The sequence below is a fragment of the Etheostoma cragini genome, chromosome 1, assembly GCF_013103735.1.
Source record: "Etheostoma cragini isolate CJK2018 chromosome 1, CSU_Ecrag_1.0, whole genome shotgun sequence".
In the NCBI taxonomy this organism is placed as follows: domain Eukaryota; kingdom Metazoa; phylum Chordata; class Actinopteri; order Perciformes; family Percidae; genus Etheostoma; species Etheostoma cragini.
This window is the reverse complement of record NC_048407.1, coordinates 8,092,732-8,110,327: the sequence shown is the minus strand read 5'-3', so window position 1 is coordinate 8,110,327 and position 17,596 is coordinate 8,092,732. Positions and strand designations below refer to the sequence as shown.

Below are 17,596 nucleotides of genomic sequence, written 5' to 3'. Positions count from 1 at the left end.
TTTGGCCCTCTGGGATGATCCTGAGTTCATTGGGAAGTTAACACTCTCAACTTGTTGTTTCTAGTGGAAGTGTGACACAAGGCCTTACTGACACAGGGCTACAGAGGTTAGAACACAGAATTTCTATTTCCGTCCAACTAAATCATCTGAAAAATTAATAAAAAGCACTACTGTAAGCATATTACATGGGCTACATACTAAAAACGTACTCTAGCCACATGTCTCAACTTAGAACAGAAAAAATCCAGAAAAAAATGACTTATAAAATGGATTTTATATTTATGTATTTCTACAGATGTGTCTGTGCGTTTGTCTTATTTCTTATTTCTAAAAAAGCCAAAAAAGTGCTAAATACAAAACTTCTGAAATACAAAAACACATCCACATCACTCACAGATATGTCTGAAAGAAGTACATACATAGATTTATAGAAATAAGTAATCATAATTTCATGAAATGGTGAAATGCCATCAGACGTCCATATTTCTGCCTTCAGACAGCTGTAAGAGACCAAAGGAATAGTTTTTGTTGGCCATGTTTTATATCGATCAACTCGTCTTCTTATTGGCTACACAGGGATGCCAGTTTTATGACCTTATCCTCTAATTCGTGGGCTCCACTGTCAATCTTTCCCACGTGGGCCCAATGGCGACTGTACGGTCTGTAGAAGCCACAGATTGTAATGGTGTGTCGACCTTCGTTTTAGCCCGCACAGGGAATAAGTTACAAGCTATAGAAACCGAGAAATGATGCACTCTCTAGATTTCTGAACGTCGAAACTTGGCCAGAAACTACAAGATTGTGAGGGGACGAGATAATTATGGATTACAAGGCTTGGATATTCTAATTCCTTGGAGTGTTTGCGATTTAGGAAATCAACGTTTATGAATATCTTTCACCACTGTGGATAAAGACACGAGGACAAAGGTAGGGATGCACGCTCGATTTAGACAGAAACGGTGCAGTGTTTCTTAACTTCATAACATGATTATAACCGCTGTAAGTCACCTTATCCTTTGTGCGGGGGCTTGATGGAATCACAAGACTTTAAGCTTTCTAATGATGTGCTGCATGACCGTGTTGGTGACGATTTAATGCTTGCAATTCATAAAAAACAATTCATGAAAACACGTTGTGGAAAAACACGTACCGTTTGGGGAACCGTGCTCTTAGAGAAGTTAACTTCAGCTTTTTCACAAATTGCATCGAGTTAGCGTAAAAAAATTGCTGACATTTTATTGAATCCATTTTTCCTTCTACTTGGGAAATGTTCCCTGTGCCACTGGCTGCAGTACAACCCCAAAAAAGATTGATCTGATCATTTATGCTTAACAGTTGGACAGAGGTTCTTTTCAATAAATCCTGTGCCCTTTCTTCTCCAAACGTACCTTTGCTCATTGCGACCAAAAAGTTCTCTTTTAATCTCATCGGTCCACAGAACTTGTTTCCACAATGCATCAGGCTTGTCTATATTTTCATTTGCAAACTTCAGATGCTGATTTTTTTGTGGGGAGGACGTAGAAGAGGTTTTCTTCGGATGACTCTTCCATTAAAACCATATCTGTACAAATATCTTTTTATAGTGGAATGGTGTACCACAACTCAGGTGTCTGCCAGGTCTATCTGGATGGATCATGCAGTCAAACGTGAGTTTGGACTTGCTTTTCTCAGAATCCTGCAAGCTGTTCTGTCTAATACTTTTCTTGGTCTTCCAGATCTTGCTTTAATCTCCACTCTTCCTGAAGACTGCCATTTCTTAATTACATTCCAAAGGAGGATTCCAGAGGATATTGGCATCTGAAAACACTTTGCTATCAGAATCAGAAATACTTTATTGATCCTCACAGTAGTTTGGTCAACTGCCTGCAAGGCCAGCGACAAAAAAAGTTTGCCATGTTAGTGTAGGCTAATATAATGTAACGTTACCTAGCTTGTTTAAGTATAGTAGCTTGTTGGATAAAAATGCATCCACTACAACTAATGTTAACAAGGCGATAAGCCTAACGTGTGTGTGTGTGTGTGAACTGATATTAGGGTTTATATCGAAGATCTACAGGTTGTGTTTTGCTCAATATGATGTTAAGTGGCTGATCAGTGGGTTTGCTGAAGTTAAATATACGTCCTCTGTCCCAGACCAAACCTACTATGTTTTGTAAAAGACAAAAGATCATTTTATAATTCTAACATGGCCGCGTGGTGAACCTATGTTCTCATATTTACACCACGGTCTATGATTTAGACATTTGACGTTAAGATTTGTGTTGTTGCCCAGATAGAATGAAAACAAAATCTGACATAAGAACCTTTTTCAGTACACCAAAATGCCAAGTAAGTACAATAAGTCCTCATATATCACTTTGTCACAGGCAAAGGAGGCTGAAAGACCTAAGGACCAGGGAGACCACGGACAGGCAGGCGTAGAGTCTCAGGTAAGGAACAGGGAGACCAGGGACAGTCAGGTGTAGAGTCTCAGGTAAGGACCAGGGAGACCAGGGACAGTCAGGTGTAGAGTCTCAGGTAAGGACCAGGGAGACCAGGGACAGTCAGTTGTAGAATATCTGGTAAGGACAAGGGACAGTCAGGTGAGTCTCAGGTAGGTGGGTTGAGCTTAGTTAATATTTTTGGAGGTGTGTCACTGTCGGGGTTAGCAGATGAGCTTTACCAGTGGCTCACTAATTTACATTGTGATCAGCTAATTTAGGAAGTGTACAACAACATTGTATTTTTTTTTATATGGGGACACTTCTTCAAAATAAGCCATTTCGTTTTAACAGATTTTCGTGGCTTGATTGTAAACTTAGAAAAATAGATGAATGGTTTTAAAGAAGAATATTTTGCTCAGTTTAGTCCGTTTTTTCATTGAATAAAGAGAAACACTGAAAAGAGGGATAATGGTACAGTATCCATACTACACTGATGATAGTATTAAGGCTTTCCTCTGTGTACACATATCCTCTACTAGTACAATTGTGGCTGTATTATTTGGAAGCGTGAAATGCACTCTTAGCTCTTTCTGTCAGATGTCTCTTCCAAAAGAGTCTATGATTGGACCAACTGTTCATGGACGTATGGATGATTGTATTAGCAAAGGTCCATCATGGTAGATGATTCTGTTTTTTAGAGCACATGCCTCCACTCTCTTGTAAAGCCTTTGCACACAATTTGTGGTAATTTCGCATTGGACAACAGATAATACTACTACTAATAATAATAATAACAACACATGGCACAAACTCAGTAGAGTACTACACCTTCAGGGTTTGAACGCTAATAAGTAATAAAAGAATGTTCATAGTTTTCACCCCAGCCACTTCCTGTATTCAGCCATGGGACCTTCTGCTCTCTTTGTTGACGTCCTGTGACGAGCAGCTGATGCAGGGTACTGGGAGTCAGTAGATTACTGGCTGTCTAATCTGACCAGGCAGTCAGATTAGGCTCCACACACAGCTGAGAGGAAACAACTGCTTTGACGGCAGAAACAACACTACACTACACAGGTGAGCGCACATTTGTTTTATTACAACATTCAAGGAATGTGGAACACAAAGGTTATTGAAAGATTAGGCTATGCTATACATTGTATTCTATTTCAAAAGGTGCACACACACACACAAGAAACACACACACACACACACACACACTGTTTCACATGTTATTCTGTCTATTGGAACATTTAATATAAGAAACTGTATAGCACATTTAAACAATGTTACAAAATGGTTCACAATTAAAAAAATAAATCAATGAAATACCCCAGATACAATCAAATAAAACACAACACTGAAACGTCAAGTTTTTTTAAAAGCAGCCTCTTATTTTTTTGGATATTCAGTTATTTAAGTTCACAATAGTGCTTTCTTTTTTGTTTTAGGGAAACATTTTGGTTTATTGCGGGACTTGCTGTATATAATGGGATAAGGAAGAAGAATACCTAGTGTTTGTGTTTTCCATGTGTTGCTTTCCGTTGGTGAAGTTGTGCTGGCCAAACTGGGAATGGTCACATGCGTTTCATGTTGTTTGTGCAGCTTCTGTTTTACACGTCAGAAACAACACGATGAGCTTATCTGTCCTCTGTGCTGTGGGACATCCCGGACCATCTGGCCTGGTGCTGTTGTGGTGTTCAACGATCCAACATGTGATCATCCAACATGTGATCAGCTTTCTCAGGACACTATAACCTGATTCACCCTATCACACAGCATACAGTAGCCTTCTGGTTTACACACACAGATTGTTCCTGAACAGACATCTCAGTATTGTGTAACCCACTGGACCAAAATAGAAGGCCAGCTACTCATGTTAGGCTCGTTGGAGATGAGCCAGGTCATCTACAGTGTGTTGTTAATTAACATCAGCAACAGGTCGCATGTAGAGCATTTGAGAACTACTCTGGCATTACTGGAGACTGTGTACCAACAGATACTGTATGTGTCTGATGACATTTTAATAAAATCGGAATCAGACCACAGGGGTTATGTCACTTCCTGTTCAGCCTGAAGGCTGCAGGACTCAGATGGAAACTGCCCGACTTTACCGCAGATTTTGCCCCCCGGCTGCTGCCACCTGTTCTCGTCCACTTTACAGGTGAGGCGCAGGTCAACTCCAAAGAGCCTAATGTCATCTGAGCTGTTCTTCAGTGCTGTGTGGAGGACTAGTGGAAGAGGACAGTTTGAAGCTGCAGATGACATCAGAGATGGATTATGCTGATTGGTTGTTTTGATGCCAATCAGTGGAAACCTTCCTGTTGATATTAACATTTCCATCCTTTCTTCACATATTCCCACTAAAAATGGTAGCTTCTCTCTCTCACACTGTTTAGAGTCTGTGATGATCTGATATATAGTACCATTTTTATTATAATATTTATTCCCAGCATCGAGAACACAACATTCGGTCCTCTGAGGTTACAGTGTACAGGACAGAAATGTAATGTGCCTCTACTTTTAGGAAGATTTCTGCTTCTCATGACACACTGGTGGAGTTGGAGTAGAAGAACATTAAAAGTGTTGTCTGGATGCCCTGTATGGTCGCCCAGTGGCTTCCCTACCCGTTGGAGAACTTCCTGTGCACCCACATGCAGCTGAAGCCCCGGCATTCAGAGAGCTGAGTCTGCCAAGGTCACTGTTGCTACACGTACACTTATTAACAGGTCCAGATGAATGGAGTGACAACTTCCTGTGTGTGCTCATTGGCTGATTAAGCTGTTTAAATGGGAGCAGTGATAAGAGACAGGAACTGGAGGTTGTCGGTTCAATCCCAGCAGGTTAAATCTTGGTGGGGAAAGTGAAAGAGCATAACTACTCCCTCCTTCAGTACCACCACTGTGGTGATTAAGTTCATTGTTATGCACAAAAACACCAAGGCAAATTTCTTTTGGAATGGTTGGTTAAAAATAAAAAATAGAAACAGATAAAACACAAGATTAAAAGTTACAGTGCAGTACAAGAAATTAAACATTAAAGAAATGAACTGCCATTTAAAGAAAAGCAACATCAAAAAGAAAGGTCTTCAGCCTTGATTTCAAACAACTGAGAGTAGCAGCGGATCTGCAGTTTTCTGGAAGTTTTTTCCAGATATGAGGAGCATAGAAAATGTCTGGGGGGGTCATAGTGTAGCAGATCAGAAATGTATTTTGGCCCTAAATCATTGACTGATTTATAAACTATGAAAAGTACTTTGAAATCAATTATTTGAGTCACAGGACGTCAGTATAAAGACTTAAGAACTGGAGTGATGTGATCCAGTCTCTTGCTCTTAGTGAGGACCCGAGCAGAAGCATTCTGGATCGGCTGCAGCTGTCTGATGGATTTTTAGACCTTTAAAGACACCATTTCTAATGAAATGTGTAACAATATATATTTGATTTCAGAATCAGATTCAGAAAAAAGTTTAAGTGCCATAATGAGTACACTTACGTGGAATTTGCCTTGGTGCAAGGTGCAAACAAAAGCATTAGTATGAAATAAACAAATACAGGAAACATGTACACATATACATATAAAATAGAGTAAAGTAAAGAGAAAAAGAGTCTGAAAGGGTTCAGTGCAGAATGTCCAAAGAATATAAAGTATATGCAATAGGAAGATTTTTAAGGTATTTTTTAAAGATATTTTTAATCTTTTGCATGTGTGTGTGCTGCTGCGCTTCCCTGTGCGTGTGTAACAAGCATAGCGTTTTACTAATTGGCTATTAAAATTCAATGAAATGCTGCACTATTGCCTTTAGACCAGGTTTTTGTTGGTCAACGCCACAATCACTTCCCGCTGCCTCAAGATAGCATTACGCCAAGAATGCACCTGAACACATCTCCCTGTAAGACCAGCACGCCCATGGGCGCAAAGCTAGGCGCAGGTGCATTTGCTATTTAAACGACGTGGGTGCGGGATGGGAAATTAACAACTGTGTCGGTCTTAAAATAGCAAAGACACTTTCCTCAGGCTTTCTCGACAGCTCACGTCGCTGGGTGAGCTGTTCTGCACGGCTTTCTACCTCACTAGCCGAGATGCAGTGGCTAACCATAGCACATGCTAGCGTTACCATGCTGGCTTGTTCTCACTAGCAAAGCACTGCTACAACACACACTAGTTTACCATAATCTCCAAAAGAACTACTTTGTCTAGAAAAAGTCTCCCAGCTGCCTTGGACTAACCAAAGTTGGAGAAAGAGTTATCTAGCTGATGGGATCTTACCTAGCTACAGCACATGTGCAATTCCCAACAAAGATAGTACTGTGTGATGTCTCACTCTGTAGCTCAAACAAGTAAGATGGTTCACTCTGTAGCTCAACAAGTAAGATGTCTCACTCTGTAGCTAAAACAGAGACCCAAACACAAATGGTGAAAACAGGATCTGCAGCAATGTGCAGTAAAACAAAAATTTGGTGTTTTTTGAAAATGAAACCATATACACCTGTTCTGATAAAACCTTAAAATACAATTATGAACCTGAAAATGGGCATAATGTGTGCACTTTAAACCTTTGAGGTTTTTTGCTTCTGGACGTTGACGTGTGAATACAAACCAACTAACAGAGAAAGTTAAATACTTAAATCTTTTGCGCAAAATCATTAAAAGACTATTCCAGTGAAATGTGATCATGAAAATGCCCTAAAGTACAATGAGAAGCGGAAAAGGGAGCCTGATGCACTTTATGTTCACGATTAAGCAAACTGCAACGTAGACTTAAGCAAAACAAACTCAGACAAGGAACCTTATAAAAAAGGTAGTGTCCATCCATTGTGCTGGTTATTGCAATAGGTCCCTTTGACTGGGTACCTGTAATGCATCCATTATGCTGGGTAACTGTAATTTGTCCTGTTGACTTGGTACCTGTAATGGGTCCATTATGCTGGACAACTCTAATGGATCCACTGAGCAGATGTAACCCTTGACCAGTTTTTAAAGCATTATGGAGGTGATTGCCACAGGGTGTCAGTAATCCAGGCGGCTGGTCTGGTTTTTTAAAGCACAGGGATAGTTTGAGGTCCCGCCCACTGATACTATTTATTCCTGCTACTTTCTCTGTGTTCATGAATCAAAAGTCAAACTGTGTGTGTGTGTGTGTGTGTGTGTGTGGGAACAGGATGGACGGCGTCCCTCTGAAGATGCCACAGAGTGTCTCACAGGAAGTCAAAGAAGACGTGAAAGTAGTTGTCCCTGATTGTCTAAGCACACTGCAGGATACAGAGGTGAGTGTGGTCTGAATGTGTACAGTAGGTGTGTATTTGTACATACAGTATGTGACACTCACTGTGTGTTCCTGATGATCTCTCCTACAAGCACACACACTTACTAATATTATCTGCGTAACCGGCAGAAACAAATAACTTTGCTTTTCAAATTATTTTGTGTGTATATATTGTTTACTGCAAACTTCAGACAGGTGTATTCACTGGAACAGACCCCTTAAAGCTTCACAATTAATCTAATTACTGTGTGGAATATGAAAGAATTGCTCACTGTGACAAACCCAGTAAACCCTCACAGAGCTTTATAGTCAGTGCATTGTTCAACTCACAGCTTCTGTTCTGGTTCACTCTCCCCTCTCACTCTAATAGCGTTGCTTACAGCAGCAGAAGCAGCTGTCCTCTGGAATAAAGCCTCTGTTCTCTACCCGCTCAGCAGCAGACAGACACAGATAGAGACGAGCTTACAGTGGGGCTCGAAAGTTTGGGCACCCCAGGTAAATATTTGTATTAATGTGCATAAAGAAGCCGAGAAAAGATGGAAAAATCTCCAAAAGGCATCAAATGAAAGATTACCCATCTGTATGATATGTCACAAAAAGTTAGATTTTATTTCCATCATTTACGCTTTCGAAATAACAGAAAACAAAAAAATGGCGTCTGCAAAAGTTAGGTCTATCCATAGATTTTCCATTATGTTGAGGTCAGGAGATTGTGAAGGCCATGGCAAAACCTTCAGTTTACGCCTCTTGATGTAATCCACCGTGGATTTTGAGGTGTGTTTAGGATCATTATCCATTTGTAGAAGCCAACCTCTCTTTATCTTCAGCTTTTTCAGAGATGGCATCAAGCTAGCTTCCAAAATTTGCTGACCATATTTGTATAAGTGTCTCTTTATAGTGGAATGGTGTACCACAACGTTAGGGTCTGCCAGATCTTTCTGGATGGATCGTGCAGTCAAACGTGGGTTTGGACATGTTTTTCTTACAATTCTGCAAGCTGTTCTGTTTTCTTAGTCTTCCATACCTTGCTTTAACGTCCACTGTTCCTGATGATGGCCATTTCTTAATTACATTTCGAACAGAGGATATTGGCATCTGAAAACGCTTTGCTATCTTCTTATAGCCTTCTCCTGCTTTGTAAGCGTCAACTATTTTCAGTTTCATTTTTCTAGACAACTGCTTAGAAGAACCCATTGTGCTGATTGTTGGGGCAAGGTCAGATGAGTCTAGGCATTTAGAACCTTAAGATTGACATCACCTAGAATCTGTGTTCTAGGAATATACCCAGTGGAATTCAAACAATCACAGACTAAAACTAAATTGATCGATTACGGACTTCTTCAAGCCAGAAGATCTATTGCATTATGCTGGAGGAGCATGGACGCCCCATGCCTGGGATTGTGGAAGAAAGAAATTGCAAATTCACTCGGACTGGAAAGACTAACATACATTGCGAAGGGCAAACACCGGGACTTTGAGAACCTCTGGGAGCCATATATGAGGATCATAGGGACTGAAGGCGGAGCTCAGTAATGGGTGTCTTAAATGGATATCTTGACTACAGTTTTTATTTTCATAGTGTTTTATATATATTATAACAAACGCAGGTTTGAAGGGTGAATGTGTGAGTGAATGCTAGTGTGTATAAGTGCGTGTTTACAATGTTAAGTTTGTTTGTAAATGTCCTAAAAGAGAAAATTCAATAAAATATATTAAAAAAAAAAAAAAAAAAAAAAAAGATTGACATCACCTGGTCTTTCCAGACGATGATTAACCCTCATGTTGTCCTTGGGTCAAATTGACCTGTTTTCCTTGATCAGTGTTCTTTTTAATTCCCCAAAATAACATGATTGATTCCTAACAACAGTTTTTGGCAAGTACAAATCCCTCCTTTCATTAATTTTGGGGCGTCTTATTCAATTTTATTTGTGAGTAGATAAGTGGTTTTGAAATAGTGTTGAGTAAAAGTTTACATATTCCAGCCTGTGACTATCCATCAAAATCCATTCCTTCATTTTAGTCTAAATAATTCCTAATTTCTGCTTTTCTAGCTCAAACATTAGGTATAATTTCCTACAAATGAGGTTTATTGACAAAAAATTCACAAAAATAACTGTACAACTAAAGTTAATAAGTTTGTGTTACGTAGCGTTGAAAATATCAAAAGTGTTGGAAAAAAAGTGACAAAAACATGAGAAAAAGTGTTGATTTTCAGTTTTGACAGGAAGACAACACAAGGGTTAAGAACAATCTATGACCCTGTCAGGTCTCAGCTTTCCAAAGGGGGCAGTGCATGCTATAAACTGCAGGGTGTCCAAACCTTTGGGACGCCATTTTTTGTTTTCTGTTATTTTGAAAGTGTAAATGATGGAAATAAATCTAATTTTTGTGACATATGCAAATATCTAATCTGTTATTTGATGCCTTTTGGAGATTTGTCTTTATGCACATTAATACAAAGTTTTACCTGGGGTTCCCAAACATTTGAGTCCCACTGTAGCAGCTAAAGGATCCAATGTTTTCCAAAGACAGAGCTGAAAGAGAGAGACTATTCCTAAGGTGGACAAAAACACAGAGACTGACACTAAATTATGCAGTTGCTGTGGAAACAAGCAGCTGTTTAAGCAAGTGTTTGTAAGAACTTCAACATATCAATCTAAAACCGGATGATATGTCAGTGATAACAACGGGACAAAAAAATCAAAAAATCCCCACCGTCTTGCATTGCCAGATCTCCAAAGTGCTGTTTCAGCGAGAGTACCAATGTATGTTCATTTTAGTTTCAAACTTACATGTAAGTTAGATGGCACCACCATTTGGTCTAATCATAACTGTTCCTGGCAACCCAAAGGCCAGTTTTTTGTGTGCATGGTGACCTATAATGTGGTGGTCTCTGAGTCAACCCCCTGAAACATTTTGAGCATTAAAGGCTTCATTTCCTCAATTTATGCTGGAAATATCTTTATGTAAAGGGAAACATACTGTATATTACAACCCAAATATAAAACCATAATGGAATATATTGCAGTAAGCCTCCCAGGCATTCTGTATTGCTTTCATCTTTTTATTCTCCTGTAGATTTACTTTTCTAATTACACTATATCTGAGTCAGCCCACATGTAGCCTAGCACAATTTACTCTTGCTTCTTTTGAGAAAAATAAAGTGATAGTAAAATAGGCTATTACAAGAATAAAGTCACATTATTTCAGAAAAGAACCCACCTGCACCATAGTCTGCTGTGCATTACGTGATTGCTCTGCTGATACGGTAGCTCTAAGACCTCCTGATAGACTCAGAGCCCCGTTGGAGACGCTGGTCTCAGAATAAGACAGTTTGGGAAGTGGCTGTACGCTGCTCTACATCGGAGGTGGAAACCCAAAACTACGGTAGAATTAGGGACACATCTGCCGCAGCATGTCCACACTAGTGCACGTACATTCTCCATCCTGAAGCTGCACAGACCTTAGAAGGCGCTCTGCAGCAGTTTCAAGGTCTTTGCTGCTGCTCGTCTCTATTTTTACAGCAAGAGTAGACACAAAGCAATTCACAGGTCTGCTTCAGAGCTCCTAAATCATTAATTTGAAGTTGTCCCCCAATTAGGAAAAATGGACAATAATCATCAATTCAATCTAACAATCAGGTTGACAAGTAAATGCGTAGCTATGGGGGCGCCCTAGAATGATCATGTTTATATGATAACGATTTAAAAAGTTAAGTGTGTTGATTTGTTTTCATTAGTCAATGCAACATCAATGTAGCAAAAAATGATACTTCTAGTGAACATTAGAAGTGTCATTTTTGCTGAGGCTCAGCACACAGAAAGTTGTCATACTGGGAGTGAATGTTTGCCGCTGTGTGTGTGCAAACTCTCACTGTGTGCAGGGTGAAGGCTGTGTTTCTCCCTGCGGGTCAGAAGCACAAGCTCTGGCAGCTTTCTGTCGGTTTAAACCAGTCCGACAGAAGACGCACAAACACAACCGGACGCAAATTTTCTAGGAGGGCAAAGCCATCTCCCGCCCTACCCTGCCTCTGATTGCCTTGCTCTGGTATTCTCATCCTAAACTAAACCAATCTCCTTCCTCATGCCTAAACCTAACCAATCCAACAAACGAAGGCAGTGCGTACCAGCCAATCAAAGTTGGATAAGGCTGGACATTCCTTCACCATCCTAAAAACACACACAGCACTTCCTCTTCTGATCAAATATTCAATATGAAGATACACATTTCTACAGAGACAAGAAAACATTGCATGAGATAAAACAAAGTTTTGCTTAAGGTCAAAACTATGACCTAGTTTGTTAAAAATAGTAGTTAGTTTGTTGATACTTTGGATTATTTAGCCTAGTCAAAAATATGAGAATGAGTCATCATAGTTGAAAGAGGACAACAAAACAAAAAAATGATAAGCCATCTATAATGAATTCCGTTTTTAATGTTTCATCAGGCAACTCAAGACTCAAGAAGTAAAATTTAATGGATTCAGGACAACTGCTTTGATTTCAGGAGACACCCTAGATTCAGAACCACCTCGACTTAATCCTGGCCCACCTATCTGTCACGTTCTGCATCCGCTGTGTTTTCACTTAAGCAAAGTTAATTGGAACATTTGGTCACATAGAAATGTATTGGCTCAAGGCTAGCTAGCTAGCACTAGGGTTGCCAGTTTACTTAAAGCCATAATTTTTGGAGATGATTAATCAAATCAAGTGAATTGACTTAATTAGCTTTGTATTAACTTATTTGGACGGACATTAATATAAAATAGTTGCAAGCTATAGATGTAAGAAAAAATCTGCATTTTCTGCACAGAATCTGATTTTCTGTTCTGCTGTACATGCAGATGAATGTCTCCAGTACCCGGACGTCTATGTTTATCCGCCAATAAATCTTCGCTGGATGAAACGCTTCAGAAGGATGGAAAATCTGCATCTTTCCCTCTTTAGCATTTATTTTAGCACAGCACCATGACACCATAACACTGGCTTAGCTGCATCATGCTTCCCAGCTCAACCCTTTCGTCAAAACTCATCACATCGGGTTGGAAAAAAACAAGATGGTAACCCCCTATTGCCAAATTCAAGGCTTCAAAATGGCAGTCCACAAACCCATGGGTGACATCACTGATGCTATGTACACAATGTTTACAGTCTATGCTTCAGAGCAGAACTCGACCAACAGACTTATTGAGATTCCTGGAGTAGAGGCATTAAGGCTAATGTTGGCTTGTGGAAATATTGATATATTTGATAATAGAAAAGAGAAAGCTACAAGGAAATAGCCTGGGCAGAACAGTTTGTGTCACTAACATGTTTTGTCCATGTGACAGTACGAGTTCCATCTCGAGAACTGGGTACTAACCGGGCTGCAGAGCGGCTTTAGCAGCCAGCATCGGCCGCAGCTCCCCTCATCAGGACTGCAGCCATCTTGTCCGCCATACTGGATGATGTTCAGCAGCCCGCAGCAGAGCCGCCTGGCCAGCCGCCACTGCTCTGACTACTGGGAGCCCAATCCTCGCCAACGCTCCCACAGCCTCAACCCCGCCGTCCTGCGCATTACACTGGGCGTCTCAGACTCGGAGGATGACGGAGAGAGCGCTGCAGAGAAAGCTAAGATCGGTTTGTCAGTGAAAGGCGGCTCTGGTGGGGAGCGTCTGGCTGCTTTATGTCAACAAGCTCAGAAGAGAGCACGGATAGCCTTCTTCCCCAACCTCCTGCACCCCCCGGCCTGCCTCAGTAGCCTGCCCCACCACTGCAGGAAGAACCTACGACAAGGCTCCCTATCAGGGCTAGACACGTACCAACAAAATGATCTCAACACAGTTAGCCAATCCAAGGGCCCGTCTTCCCACCGGACCCCCACTACCATCAACGGGCTGCCCAGCACCTACAGCCACGCCACAGCACACACGGTAAGAGCCAAACATTTAAACATACAATCACATCTCAATGGAGCATCGGTTTCATTCACGGATTTCAAATAGCAGTTCCAGCATGTGTTTAAGTTTCACCAACACACTGAAATCAAGAATGGTGCTGGAACAGGGAATTGTCTGATGAAAAGAAATAGGTCTGTGCTTTGTGTGCGTCTTTGATATTTCTACTGCAAAACATCTCACACATTCTGTTGTCATCATACTGTAGATCATTGAAAAATATGTTTCAATGATTTGATTCTGTCCTCTTGGAGGTCTCAGGACACGCCCCTGTGTGAAAACTATGCTATATGATATCTCCGTAGCATTATGGCACAGACATATGGTATAAATGTCTCGGCAATTAGGCGCAACCTTGGCTTCCACATCATTTTTACTGCGAAAAATTGGTCATGCGTCACCTGCACAGCAAATAAGGGGACAGAAGAGTAAGTCATCAACCTCTTTAGGTGCAATTGGTTCACTTGTTTGTCGCCATTTTCTGTAGAATTAACCAGGAAATTAGCTACCCCCCTTTTAAATCTTGTCTGGGTTTATTTTGACTTCAAACATTTTTAGCAAAGTGGAAAACGAAGAAGAGTAAAAGCGATTTGGGCCGAAGAGCAACTGAGTAGAGATAAAAGGTAAGTTTTTTCAAAAAAGTATGCATAAATGTGACTATATTTGCCAGATGTTGCTTCTTTGTGCAACGCAAAGACTGGATTTGATACGTTACTTTACCTTACAAACTGACAGTTTGGGGTAAAATGAGCGTCACTTACAAATAGTATAGCTGAAATTATATGTTTGAGCTTCTGTTTTATCAAACTGTTCTGTGCACATGAGCTCTTCCATAGATTTTTATTTACTTAGGCTACAAACACATGTACTGTACATGTGATATTATGTGTAGATTTAGAGCAAGCGAGACTGAGACCAATGAATTGTCTTTTTAGTTTGACAAATTGACAGCTGCCATTGCTTAGTGAGCTTCATCTCTCTTTCTCCATCCTGCTGGCCCCAGGTTACCTACAGATCCCCAGCCATCAGCACCAGGTTACCTACGGCTCCCCAGCCATCCCCACCAGGGCCTTGTATTTTTCCAGCAGTCACCACAATCATCTCTACCCAGATGGTTGTAAATATTGTACTTTGTTTTTATATTAAATAAATATTTGGTTTTAAAAGAAACCTGTAATAACTCATTTTTCATGTGCATAGGTCACACCGGGAGCTGGTGTGTTAAAAAAAAAAAAAAAAAAAAACTATGCCAGCAATATTCCTTCCACTGATAATTGAAAATGGAACCAGACCAGACCGTTTGTACATTTAGCACTTTATTCTACTTAAGTTAAAAATTAGAAAGCCGTTCCTCCACTAAAAACACACACACACAAGTAAAAAAAAGTTAAAAACTGAGAATAGTCCAGCAATCTCCTTGCCGTTCGTTCCCAGTGTCTATGACAATCTGTAGTTAGGTTGATCTCAAAGGAGCTTCCAATTCCGCAGAGGGAAGCCTGGGTTCTTCTCTTGTGCCTGTCGACATCGTGATGCCCCCGCTGCCAACACTGGGGGAAAATACGGGCATCTCTTAGTCACATACGACACCAAACAATTCTTTTCCACACAATCACAGAGGACAGCTGGAGGACTTTACTTGTCTGTTCACGTGCATTGAACTCCTCATTTGGGTGGCTGAGGTCCCCCTGTTGCTTCAGGCTTTAAGGACATAGTCCAGTCTGCACCACCACACATTCACCTGCACTTCCAACGATCCGTCACGGCTGCCCCGGCTCCAGCCCATTCACTCACTCCCATGTCCTCCTCTCCTCAGTGTGCCAACTTTGCTATCCTCCATGTCAGTCCAACTCCACACTCTCTCACTCTTCCTTTGTGCCTGTTTCTGCCGAGAGCTCCTCCTTGCTTCTGGCCGGTCTGTGTTTCCCCTTCAAACCCCCCTGCACCTGCTCGGTCTTTGTCCTCCCGTTACCGCTCCCTGTCTGTCCTTTCGTCCTCCTTGCTTGTGCTCCTTTGCCTCTATTTCACTCCTCAGTCCTGTCCTACCACACCTGCTTCCCATTTAGCTCAGGTGTTCACACCTGTCTTATTTAGTTAAACGGGGAGGAGCTCCAGTCTTGTCAAGGTTGTGTCTATATTATCCTACGACAACAGTTCATGCAATTAAAAAGCTGTAATAAAGCTTAAACATGCGGCAAGCAGAATAAACACATGCAAACACTAAAACCCTAAAAACACATGCCATTACTCCATTTAGAAAAGCACTCACAGCAATACACACGCACTCATGTTAGTGGTACAGAATCGTATCTACTGACATCCACGTTTGACACACACATTTTATGAAGCCTGAATACAGGATGAAGTCATTAATGAGTCCCTCTATGGTGAAAGTAGACAGACAACACTTCTACTTTAATATTTCATATAAGACATATATTATACATTTATCTAATGTTTTATTTATATATTGTACTTTATGAACAAAGGACTTTAGGTTAGATTGTAGCTTGGTTGCACCCCGGCCCGTCCTTGTATTCTCGCTTAATACTGGAACAATTTCAAAGACTTTTGTTCAGTCTATTAGACACACATGCATGAGGAAATAGCCTGAAGTTTAGGGCATTACTATACTGTACCTGTCCACACAGACAGGGAAAGGCACTGAGACACCGCCCAACAGCAGGATAACTTTGACAGTATGTAAGTGATTCTTTAAATTCCATAACAGGGATAGTTGGTCGTATGATCCACAGTCAGTGTGTTAGCTACAGTAGAAGGCGGTGGTCGTGCCCTCAGTTTGGAGCAGCAGGTAGGAGGACCGACATGGAGCTAAGCCAAGGTCTTGGTGTGGATAGAAGTAGAGGCTAAACACATTTCAGACATCTAAAATCATCTACTGTATAACAGAATTATCACTATATTTAGAATGTTTTCAGCGCTTGATCTTGTTGTCAGACAGCCCTTTACGACGGGGAACTCAAGCCACTATTGCTGCTCTTTTTAAAGCCACTAGACTCCTTTAACAGAAACATTTTACCTTAAAGAAAGTTAAGGGCTGTCTGACATAAGCGTTGAAAATATTCTAAATATAGTGTTCACTTCAATTCACTTCACACAACTGCTATAGATTATCAATGCCAACACTGTGCTAGCTGGAAGAGGAAATCCTAACCATTTCTTTTCAATTGACATTTCCAAAATAATTAGGGGGGATCTGAATTTTAAAAGTAGCCTGTGTAAATTCTGCTCCCTAAATGCAGCCAGGTTTGAAGACCTTCGTGAGGATTAGAAGGAGGAAGTCCTCTGAAAGTGTATTTCTTAGCCAAGCTGCTGTCAGCATTACAGGAACATTCTGATACATGTACCACACCTGAGGACACCGGCCATTTTTAAAACTGTATCCTGTACTAGCTGTGTGTACTGATTTGGCCAAAATCTAGCAAGCAGTATGTAAACAAACGCTAAATCCACTGGTTGCCAAAAATTCCCAGATGTCGTACTGATTCTGAGAAAATCGCACAGTAGAGGATACCGTATAGTACAGGGTAAGCTCGCAGACAATTTGGACCTACATCAGCTGTCAAGGTTTAATTACTAATGTTAACTAGCATTGTAGTTAACAATAATTAGCCTGTGTATATGTTAACTCTTAAGATATACCTACACTCTCCGTCTGCTGATTGGGAATCATGATCTATTCACAATCCCAACAACCGCCGCTTGCCGATATGGCCAAAAACTGAAAAACATTTTGTGATCAAATTTATATATATATATATATATATATATATTAGGGATGAGCCGAGTAATCGGCTGGAATGAGTATCCGGTACGGATATAGCACTTTTGCCGAGTAGCCTACAAGTATTATATGAGTAATACGAGTCAATATCTGTACTTAGCTGCGTGAAGCTGACACCCCACCCACGTCAAAAAATTCAGCAAATAGTCTGAATGGTTAGTGCTCCGTTTGTG

At 40.7% G+C, this 17,596-nt stretch overlaps 1 protein-coding gene across 1 annotated transcript in view; it reads left to right on the top strand.

Annotated features, from left to right (window-relative positions):
• Window positions 1-3,377: 3,377 nt before the first annotated feature.
• The window catches only part of ubap1lb (ubiquitin associated protein 1-like b), a 33,799-nt gene continuing 19,580 nt past the window's right edge, over window positions 3,378-17,596 (top strand). Inside the window, exons 1-3 of the mRNA XM_034873892.1 lie at window positions 3,378-3,497; window positions 7,582-7,687; window positions 13,016-13,597. Coding sequence (XP_034729783.1) covers window positions 7,583-7,687; window positions 13,016-13,597 — 687 coding nt within the window. The 5' untranslated portion in view covers window positions 3,378-3,497; window position 7,582. The remainder of the gene's footprint in view (window positions 3,498-7,581; window positions 7,688-13,015; window positions 13,598-17,596) is intronic.